Here is an 11387-nt window from a genome sequence, read left to right as displayed (position 1 = left end):
TGATAGTATAAGAATGCAAAATCAGCAACACCAAAGCTCCAAAAGTATCAAAAATGTTCAATATTAAAAACTATTGTATGCCAATATAGATTGATTTGGGTGCTTTTGAGTGCTTTATTAATATTAACATTAGTAAATGCATTAACGAACTAAACTATTTGTTAGCTAATTAATTAACTATGTTATATAGTTTATTAATCGTATTAATTATGAGTTAATTGTAGTAACTTACAATTGTTTATTTTAGTTAATTGTGCAATAGCCTAACATTAACAGTTACAACTTTTGATTTTAAAATTTATTAGTGAATACTAAAATAAACATGAACTAAGATATATTGTTCCTTTTTAGTTCATAAAAGTTACTGCATTAAATACAACCTTATTGTAAAATGTACCAGAAATTCGACTTTATTGCTATTTTATTAACAAAATAAAATTGAAAGTAAATTCGTTTTTGATCATCTTGACTTTATACAAAAGGTCAGATTTTCTGAATAATGCTTTCAGAAACATATTTATTCATATCATGCTGGTATCATCAGGTTTTACACAGCTGGTTGTTTTTATTATAGCTGTCTGGGATATACAGTACCAAATACTAAGACTTTCTCAAATTAACCAGAAAATGTCAACTTCCACTCAAATTGTAATTTAAAAAATAATTCTAATTTGAGTTAATTTACAGAACTATTTGCTTAAAATTAAAAAAGCAACATATTTAAAATTGCCTATTTTTGGAACCCACTGTACATTATATGGTTTATGCCAAAGATTAACATGTTACAGATTTATTTTACATATTTTTTTATTTCCATCGGCTCTGATCAGCAGTGTAGTATAATATGGTCTCTTCCTCCCCCAGTCTTCCGCCTCCTGTCATTACACACATTGACCTCCAAACATGGCCGGCGTGCGAGCCCTGGGTTCCCTCTCCAGACTCACGAGCAGAAGATATGCTCTGTTTCCAGGTAATTTTGCAACTCCATAGTCTATTCCTAAATTGCTTCACAGTCCTATTTTATTCATATTTGACAATTACGAAAATATATCCCTCTTCATTGCAGTCCCAGTGTTATTTCACTTAAGTAGCTTAGCTCGATGGCTAAGAAACTCAAGGACTTGAGTCTTCAATATTTTTACTTACTATAAAGTTGCCAGCGCGTGCAGATTAAAATGTAGAAAATTCCGACAATTTTCGTGACGCGCGTGTTTGCTAATATTGTTAGTTTGGTGTTATAAGTGCTTTTTTACTAGCAGGACAGCTTCTACTCACCAGCTTTGACATGCTGTTCCATTCAAAAGCTAATGGTGGTTACTGTATTTCCAAATGTTTGAATAAATTGTTGATTTATAAATACGTTTATTGAAAGTTATTCGCAGGCTGTAGAGTCGTGACGTTTCCGGTTGAAATCTGGTTACGTTATAAACAGCTTTGTGTTCGTGATTGTTGCAATTTATTTACTATTATACTAATGAATCAAATACATTTAAAACTAATTTGGTTAAATTATAGTATTTTCTTTCACAAATAGCTTAATAATGATCATTTTGTGTCCCCAATGATCTTGTTTGACATTTTCTTTGTACTTGTAACAAGTGTAGGGTAATAGGAATCTAGGTGAAAGGTCACCTGTGTCCTCTATGGGCCTGTCTACACTTCTTTATGTGTGATTTATTTTTTAGTGTCTTTGTGACTGATCTGACCTTTACTTCATAGATTAGATCTTACGATTCATTTCACCTGACTTCTCAGCAAATTTATTTAACATTATGAAACTATATTCCACTAAAGGTGCAACCCGGAGATCATTCAGAATTGCATCCTGTATGATGGGTAAAGTATTATATTTATATATTCTGCATCCCAATTCACCTATGCCATTAAAGTATGCACTTTGTTATGGGAAAGTATATACTTTTTGGTGCGTAACAGAAGAGTATGCAAGTACAGAATATTGCGTAAAAGAAGTGATCAATGTCGTCATGCATGTCAAAATACAGCATCTCCTTGCATTTCATGCATTTTTCTTGCATTTATTAATTTAGTGTAGTATCACTAAACTCTGACTTGCTGTGAATTGTGGGTAATTTAACTCATTAGAGTAGACAACAGGTACTCAATTCAGCATACTTTTGGGGGTATATAAATTCAGAATGGTATTTAGGATGAATATAAGATGTTGGGACACAGGGATATTGTTAATAAACAATGTTTTAAGTATTGATTTGATTTTAATGGCTCATTTTTTATCTGCTCAGCTCGTACAAATGTAAATTATGAGATCAAGGGAGATGTAGCTGTGGTTCGCATCAATGACCCAAATTCAAAGGTGAATGTAAACTCTGTAAACCATATATTTGTTCTTTTAAATGTATAGGTTACAAAATATGAGTATAACATTTGTTTATTATAATTTCTAGGTGAATACATTGTCTGTTCAAATGCAAAATGAGCTGACAGAAGTCATGAATGAGATTTGGGCAAACAATGCCATCCAGAGCGCTGTACTCATCTCATCCAAACCTGGCTGTTTTATTGCAGGGGCAGACATCAAGTGAGTATTTTTGCTGTTCAAAATTATTGTATATCTTTGCACTGCATTTTAAAAACATATCACCTTGTACTTAGCATGATTCAGGCCTGTAAGACTTCAGACGAGGTCTCCAAACTCTCTCAGGAAGGGCAGAAGATGTTTGAGAAGATTGAAAAGTCTCCTAAGCCCATTGTTGCTGCCATAAATGGATCATGCCTCGGTGGTGGCTTAGAGGTACTGTGTTCCTATTTATTCATTGACCATTTCCCTTTTGCGGGAGCACAACTTTTAAAGGAATGTATAAACCCGCTTTGGTTGATGAGCCTGCTGTGATGGTCTGGGCATTGTTTTTTGGGAAACCCTGAGGCAGGGTTGGAGGGGTGTACCTGGTACACACCAGCGTTCCATCTGAATCTGAATGACTGGGCCTAGGGGGACACGTTCCAGAGCATCACATTCCCCTAAAAGTTTGCTTTCTTGAGATCTGCTCTTGTTTTGGTGTTCAGTGATATTTTTGAGGTTATCAAACCTTTATGCACACATATTCAATTAGAATGTTAAATAATAATAGAGCACCTAAATAAAACACAACAATAAAGCATAAGGTATCAAGAATACTGTACCATAAAGAGTTATAGACTTCAATTCTGGGACTTGCAACCTATTTGTGGCCTGGCTAACACCAGACCACGTCTCATTCTCTATGAGACTGGTCTGGTGTCAGCCAGGCTACAAGTGGGTTGTAATTCTTAGAATTGAACCTTATGCTCATTTTCTCGTATTTGAGGCGTGGTTTACGAATGCCCAGGCGCTACTAATGTCTATCAAATGCGTCTGTACGTAGCTCATAGCCAATCGTTTCAATTATACCAGATGACGTAAGTAGAGCAACATAAATTAAAACGTAAACGACTTTTATCGGTAACGTTACGTGTGCACATCTGAAAGCTATGCAACTAAACTGATAGCTGTATATTGATATTGAAAAGCAACACAACTTAGTGGCACTGTGACAACCACAGTACAGGCATAATGACAACATGATATTAATAAATACCACTTACCATTTATAAGTTAATTGTACTTCATCGATGACGATGCCTAGCAGGTTGGTCCTATTAAACTACGTGGTTATCATGTCTTGCCATATCAAAACATCCTTCTTGCATATGAAATTGTTTGAGGCCAAAAGTTGCTCTTTTTTTAAATAAACTTGCACTCAAAACTACTTTGAACACTATCTAAGGCTGCATTGAAAAGTTTGTCGGTTTGTCGCATAGACGTCGTCATCGTCTTGCTGCCACCTCCCCATTCTGTGATTGGTTACCTATTTCAGGGGCAAAAAAGGTCCATAGTTTCCATGCTAGACTTGCAACATGAATAAATTTGCGTGCAAGGCAGCGTAGGGAAACCCAGGCTAACCTATTCGGGTAACATATTTAATTAAAATATAACCGAGGCTAACCAGTGAATACGCTTGACTTATACTATATTACTTCAAGTTTGTTTACAGCTACTTACAAATGACCCCTCAGTTACATTTTAAATAAATTGATCCAAACAAAATGCATTTTGGTGGCTCTACAGAATATAATAAACTAAATATGTGTTTTCTTTCATAGTTTGCCATTGCCTGTCAGTACAGAGTGGCTACCAAGAATAAGAAGACAGTTCTTGGTACCCCTGAGGTCATGCTTGGCCTTCTCCCTGGAGCTGGAGGAACCCAGAGACTGCCCAAAATGGTAGACGCAAGCTTGGCAATAATTCTCTTGATTGGTTTTTCTCAACAGCTCTCACACATTTGCCTTTATCCAGGTTGGTCTTCCCAGTGCCTTTGATATGATGCTGACAGGAAGGAACATCCGTGCGGATAAAGCCAAGAAAATGGGACTGGTTCACCAGCTGGTGGATACTCTTGGTACAGTTCCTTCTGTATAACATTGTGTGTTTTATATTGATGTGATGTGATGCAAAAACATTGATGTGATGTTGATCAAATGAAACCCAGGGCCTGGAGTGAAGAGTCCTGAGGAGAGAACCATTGACTACTTGGAGGAAGTAGCTGTGGAATTTGCTCGTGGTATTGCTAACAAGAAAATTGCACTCACCAAAGAGAAAGGAACAATGCAGAGTAAGTATTTGCTAAGGTCAGACCAGATGTAGATTAAACTGCATTAGTTCATTTCAATTCAAGTTTATTTCTATACTGCTTTTGAGTATTTTGCACCCACATAATTTGCAGACTTGATTTGTTATCTAAAACGGAGAATGTTCATGATTTTAATGCTTCAGCTTCCTTTTAATTTCCTGTTCTTTCCTAATAGAGATCCAAGACTATGTCATGAGCTTTCCATTTGTCAGGAAACAGATCTACAATACAGTTGAAAAGAAAGTCATGAAACAGACTAAAGGACTGTATCCTGCACCACTGAAAATAATTGAGGTATAAAAGCTTTAACTCTTTGATTTGTTAGTAATAAAGCTTTATTCATTAAATGATTATTAATTTGTTCATATCTGCTTGTTTTGTCTCTCAGTGTGTGAAGACCGGCATAGAACAGGGCCCAAATGCAGGTTACCTGGCTGAGTCACAGGTGCTGTGAAAATTATCACCTTAAATTCAATGAAATAGTTGAAAATGAAATAAACATTTGTTCATGTGCTGCTCTCTGTCTTGTATTTACAGAATTTCGGCAAGTTAGCCATGACCTCTGAGTCTAAAGCACTTATAGGCCTGTATCATGGTCAAGTCACATGCAAGAAAAATCGATTCGGAACCCCTGCAAAGGATGTGAAGTATGTACAGTATGTTCCCACACTAATAAGGATGTATACAATAGCTGAATAGCTTTTGTTTAATTACTTAAAAATGGTGATTAACTTAATTAGCGATGATTTTGTTATGCAGAACACTTGCTGTCTTGGGTGCTGGGCTGATGGGAGCAGGTATCGCCCAAGTGACTATAGATAAAGGTGTTCATACCATTCTTAAAGATACCACATTGGAGGGACTTAATCGTGGACAGCAGCAGGTCTATAAGGGGTAAGTGTTAGAGGTCTTCATGGGTCCACTTGGATCCAAAAACCCAAGGTCCGAACCAAGACCCGAGCATGTTTCGGACATGGGTCAGGTATAATTTTTGCGGTCTCGGGTAGTTTAAAATGAATGTGGGTTTTTTTGCCAAACAGACCCGAACTATCTTGCGTGTGTGCATCAAGTCCTTTTTCAACTCTGCTCTGTTTATCAAGAGTGCTTGCGACATTGTAATTTTCTTGAGCCAGACATGTCAATCAATTTTGAATGCATATTTAACGTTTACCTTGGTGTTGTTGTCAGATAACAAATGAAAATTAATGGAGCAGTGGGCCAAATTGGTTGCGAGGCCACCAGGGCTGCTGACATCGGTGCCGTTTAATTTCGGGTCCAGTCGAGTTAAAAAAGCACCACTGGGTGTTGTCGGACTCGGGTCTAATTTGTCAGATTTTTCTTGGGTCGGGTCTTTCTTAAAAAATTAAAAAATATTTACCTTAAACTTTCAAGGACAGATATTCTCCTGGTGGGTGTTTTTTTTCTCCCTTCTCCTTTTCTCTCTTTTCCGATAATATTGCGAGAGCAACTTCTGATATGAAGTTATTTGTAATGAACAACATAATTGTATGTGATACCCAGTGACCTGTCTGTTCTGTTCGTTTGCATCTGTTGAATATAAAAAAAATGAAAAGTTGAAGAAAAAATTATTTATGCACGTCGGATTCTGGGAAAAAGTGACATGGGTCATTTCGGGTTGGGTACATTTCTTTGGACCCGAGAAGACCTCTAGTGAGTGTTTTAAAGGGACACTCCACTTTTTTGGCTTATTTTCCAGATCCCCTCAAGTTAAACAATTGAGTTTTACTGTTCTGAAATCCATTCAGCCGATCTCCGGGTCTGACAGTACCAGTTTTAGCATAGCTTAGCATAATTCATTGAATTTGATTAGACCATTAGCATCCCGCTCAAAAATAACCAAAGAGTTTCGATATTCTTCCTATTTAAAACTTGACTCTTCTGCAGTTACATTGTGTACCAAGACCAATGAAAAATTAAAAGTTGAGATTTTCTAGGCTTATATTATGCAGTGCCCGAAATTAGTTCCCAGGTATTGAAAGTTACTAAGGGGACTATTTTTGGGTGCTGCGTAATATCATTGCGCCTGCTGCAGCAAAGTCCTTGATTATTACGTCGAAATTAGAGTATAGTTATCGGCCTAGAAAATTGCTACTTATCGAAGGAAAAATGCAGAAACTCTTTGGTCATTTTTAAGCGTGATGCTAATAGTCTTATCGGACTCAATGGATTATGCTAAGCTATGCTAAAAGTGGTACCGCACGACCCGGAGATCGGCTGAATGGATTCCAAAACGGTAAAAATTGTTTAACTCTAGGGGAGCTGGAAAATAAGCCTATTTAAAAAAAAAGTGGAGTGTCACTTTAACAAGAGCTAAAATTTTGTTAAAGGGATAGTTCACAAAAAATATAAATTGTCATCATTTTCTCAAAGAAGTTAACATTTATTTGTTTTGCTGAATACAGAGGAAGATTTTTTTGAAGTATGTTTGTAACAAAGCAGATTTGTGGCACCATTAACTTCCATAGTAGGAAAAAATGATACTATGAGAGTGAATTGTGCCCCTGACATGTTTGGTTACAAACATTCCTTTGTGTTGAGCAGAACAAAGACATTTCTACAGGTTTGGAACAACTTGGGTGAGTAAATTATGACAGAATTTTCATTTTTCAGGTAACTATCCTTTTAAATGGTCTCATTGGTGGTCACACAACTCAGATGGTAGGAGAGCTATTTATAAGAATGTAATATGTTAATTCTAAGTGTTCATTTTCAGGCTAAATGACAAAACTAAGAAGAGGAGTATAACGACATTTGAAAGGGACAGCATTCTGTCGAACCTCACGGGGCAGCTGGACTACAGCGGCTTTGCTAAAGCCGACATGATCATTGAAGCTGTTTTTGAAGACCTTAGCATCAAACACAAAGTCCTAAAAGAAGTTGAAGCAGTAAGTCAAGCACTCAAAAAAGGTCTCATAAATACAGGGTATGTCTTCATAAAAATGTTGTAACATTTTGTAATTGCAGGTAATTTCTCCTCACTGTATATTTGCAACAAACACATCTGCTTTACCAATTAAAGACATTGCCGCCGTAAGCAAGCGACCTGACAAGGTAAGAAACTTTGCTGTGCTTTGAGACTGCGTGAGGTGATTTGGGAGCTACTAAAACTCTTCTGTGTTGCGTTTTAGGTCATTGGAATGCACTACTTCTCTCCAGTCGATAAGATGCAGCTGTTGGAGATCATCACAACTGATAAAACATCTAAGGACACCACTGCTTCAGCGGTGGCAGTCGGCCTGAAACAAGGCAAAGTCATTATCGTCGTTGGGGTGAGAGATCACTTGTCCTACCATTGATGTAATGGGATCTCCCTATGGTCCATTGAAGGGATAGTTAATCCAAAAATGAATATTCTGTCGTCATTTTCTCACTTTCATGTTGGTACAACCTGAATAAAACTGATCAGAAGTGCCATTGACTTCCATAGAAGGAAAAAGAATACGGTTTGGTTACAAACATTCCTCAAAATATCTTCCTTTGTGTTCATCAGAACAAAGAAATATATACAGGTTTGTAACAACATGAGAGTGAGTAAATGATGACACAATTTTCATTTTTGGGTGAACTATGCCTTTAAAACATGTTTGGGATGTTTATGTGCAGGATGGGCCAGGATTCTACACTACTAGATGTTTAGCTCCCATGTTAGCAGAAGCAGTACGTGTACTTCAGGTTTGTGCATTATTAATTTCTCCAGTCTGTTAAAAAAAAAAGATATGAGATACTAATTTATCTGAATTGTCTATATACAGGAAGGTGTAGACCCCAAAAAGCTGGACTCCCTGACCACAGGCTTTGGGTTCCCTGTGGGTGCAGCTACTCTGGCAGATGAAGTTGGCATTGATGTGGCAGCTCACGTTGCTGAAGATCTCGGCAAGGCCTTCGGCTCCAGATTTGGTGGCGGAAATATTAACGTTTTGAAGACCATGGTTGAGAAAGGATTTAAAGGTATATATTATTTGCAAGAATACTGTTCTTATTTGTTATTGTTAATAGCATATTCAATCAAGTTTCTGTTCCTTTTCATGGAAACGCTGTTAGGTCGTAAATCAGGCAAGGGGTGCTACGTCTACCAGCCCGGGCGTAAAAGCAGAGATGTGAACCCAGACATTCTGGAGGTTTTGGAGGCTTACAAGCTGAAGCCAAATGCTGCAGTGTAAGTTGCCCCATCTGGCACAATTGGACAATTATGGGATAGTTACACTTTTGCAGGACTGCCGTTAGACTGCGGTATCCACCGATTGTGATAGGACAACAGATCCATTTACTTGCATTGTTTTTCAGATCACTTTCTTGCACCGCACTATGTTTTACACTATTAGTGGGTCCTAACTTTTTTTTACATATAACTTTTTTTTAATCCAGTTTCTTCAGACTCTGATGTGCAGTACAGATTGGTGTCTCGCTTTGTGAACGAGGCTGTTCTGTGTCTACAAGAGGGAATCCTTGCCAATCCAGTGGAGGGTGACATTGGAGCCGTGTTTGGTCTTGGCTTTCCACCCTGTCTTGGAGGTGAGAACAAAATCTACGTTTGAGAGAACCTTTATTCAAGGGATTACTGAACTATTTCTTCAAATTTTTGTAAGGCTAACAGGCAGTCACTTTATTGCTTGTGGTGGTTGTTGTAAATGCAGGTCCCTTCAGATTCGTGGATAACTTTGGTGCAGACAAATTGGTGGAGAAAATGAGGAGGTACGAAGAGGTTTACGGAAACCAGTTTACTCCTTGCCAGCTTCTGCTCGATCACGCCAAGGATTCAAGCAAGAAATTTCATAAGTGACCTCAGCCCTCCTGTGCCAGTAGTACTTCACGGAATATGTGAGGTGTCTGAAATGTCTGTGAAAAGAAGCGATCCAGTTTGTGCACTTAGAGCACTGAATGTGTAATAAAGATATGCAGGGCCTTTTGGTCCTTACAAAGGAAGTTACATTACAACATGAAATAATATCATTTCTCCCCCCATAAGTTGCCATGTACATGAATAATATTCAGATAGCTTTTTACTGAAACAAACTGTTTAGTTTTGGGGATGCTTCTGTACATTAATTAAATATTTAGGTATGTTTGTTTTCTAACGACAGTGTACAAATAAAATACACCAAGTGCATTCCAGTACAGCTTGGGTGTCGAGATCAAAACCCTCACATTTTAGTCCAAAAGCACTTCTGTAAAATAATTTTAATGTTAGTAAGCTTTATTTTTGTGTTCCATCTGAACATCGAAAGTGGCCTCTGGGAAAAAAATTCCTGTGGATAAATAAAATGTTAACAGATGCCTTTGGTAATGTGTGTTTTTGTGGGGTTTAAAGCAATTATGTGTCAATAATATATAACCTGAATAATTTTTGTTATGACATTGAAATGTCCTAAAAATAATTTGGTATTAAAGGGGACATATCATAAAAATCTGACTTTTCCATATTTAGTGCTATATTGGGTCTTCAGTGATTCTATCAGCTTAGAAAATGTGAGAAAGAACAACCCAGTTATTAGTTTAGTTTTGTCTGCAAGCATGTAAAAAAGTGGGTCTTTGAAATTTTGCTCCCCTTGTGATGTCAGAAGAGGAACATCTTATAATAATAATAACTCCTTGAAGAACAATAGGGTCCTCACACCCCGGTGTGCTCGGGCCCTAATAATACCGCCCCTTAAAGGGATAGTTCACCCAAAAAGGAAAATAATGTCATTAATGACTCACCCTCATGTTGTTCCTAACTCGTAAGACCCCTGTTCATCTTCGGAACAAAATTTAAGATGTTTTAGATTTAGTCCCAAGAGCTTCATTGAAAATCTATGCAAGGTATACTGTCCAGAAAGGTAATAAAAGTAGTCCATGTGACATCAGTGGGTCAGTTAGAATGTGATTAAGCATTGAAAATACATTTTGGTCCAAAAATCAAACAAAATTAATGACTCTTTCGCATCTGTTGTGAAGCGCATGCGTGAGACTAAAGTCACGTGACTGCAGTGACGTGGATGACGTGTTATCCTCAGACATGTTTGCAAAGTTTTTTTTCAAACTTACAGTGTGCGTCTCCCTCAGACTGTAAACAAAGACCGGGCGCACAAAATAAACAGCTAGCCTGGGATGCACCAGATAACACGTCATCTGTGTCATTGCAGTCACGTGACTTTAGTCTCATGCATGCGCTTCACAACAGACGCGGAAGAGAAGACAATGCTGAATAAAGTCGTAATTTTTTTTATTTCTGGACCAAAATGTATTTTCGATTCTTTTAACACATTCTAACTGACCCACTGATGTCGCATGGACTACTTTGATGTTTTTATTACCCCTCTGGACATGGACAGTATATCGTACATAGGAGGGTCAACTAGCTCTCAGACCAAATACAAAACATCTCAAACTGTGCTCCGAAGATGAACGGATGTCCCACGAGTTTGGAACGACATGTGGGTGAGTCATTAATGACATTATTTTCATTTTTGGGTGAACTATCCCTTTAATCTGCACTATCTAACCATGGCACTGCCATGTAGTGCAGAGATCAGCTAATTTGCATTTTCAAGGATACAAAATAGCACGTTTTTGCTCACACCTGCAAAGTGGCAATTTTAACATGCTATAATAAAAGATCTATATGGTATTTTGAGCTAGAACTTTAGTTTACGTAAGTATTCTGGGGACACCTATTTATTTTACATATTAAAAAAGTGAAAT

General features: G+C 37.4%; 1 protein-coding gene across 1 annotated transcript; it reads left to right on the top strand.

The window, feature by feature from the left end:
• The first annotated feature begins 852 nt into the window (after nt 1–852).
• LOC141365345 (trifunctional enzyme subunit alpha, mitochondrial-like) lies at nt 853–9979 on the top strand. The gene is made up of 20 exons (XM_073869599.1): nt 853–970; nt 1795–1836; nt 2262–2332; nt 2424–2557; nt 2632–2770; nt 4159–4278; nt 4352–4454; nt 4545–4667; nt 4861–4979; nt 5074–5130; nt 5223–5332; nt 5445–5579; nt 7420–7591; nt 7671–7757; nt 7835–7975; nt 8310–8378; nt 8459–8654; nt 8748–8862; nt 9073–9218; nt 9341–9979. The coding sequence occupies exons 1-20, from the start codon at nt 904–906 to the stop codon at nt 9484–9486; spliced, it is 2292 nt and encodes a 763-aa protein (XP_073725700.1). The 5' UTR covers nt 853–903; the 3' UTR covers nt 9487–9979.
• The last annotated feature ends 1408 nt before the right edge of the window (nt 9980–11387 follow it).

This window comes from Misgurnus anguillicaudatus, chromosome 7, assembly GCF_027580225.2.
Source record: "Misgurnus anguillicaudatus chromosome 7, ASM2758022v2, whole genome shotgun sequence".
NCBI classification, from domain to species: Eukaryota; Metazoa; Chordata; class Actinopteri; order Cypriniformes; family Cobitidae; genus Misgurnus; species Misgurnus anguillicaudatus.
This window is presented reverse-complemented; position numbering and strand designations above follow the sequence as displayed.

Bases quoted from the DNA above. Each gene is read 5' to 3' on its own strand.
- LOC141365345 (XM_073869599.1), top strand. From the start codon at position 904: ATGGCCGGCGTGCGAGCCCTGGGTTCCCTCTCCAGACTCACGAGCAGA. The intron at 7,758-7,834 runs GTAAGAAACTTT...GTTGCGTTTTAG, and splicing joins TAAGCAAGCGACCTGACAAG to GTCATTGGAATGCACTACTT. The intron at 9,219-9,340 runs GTGAGAACAAAA...TTGTAAATGCAG, and splicing joins CTTTCCACCCTGTCTTGGAG to GTCCCTTCAGATTCGTGGAT.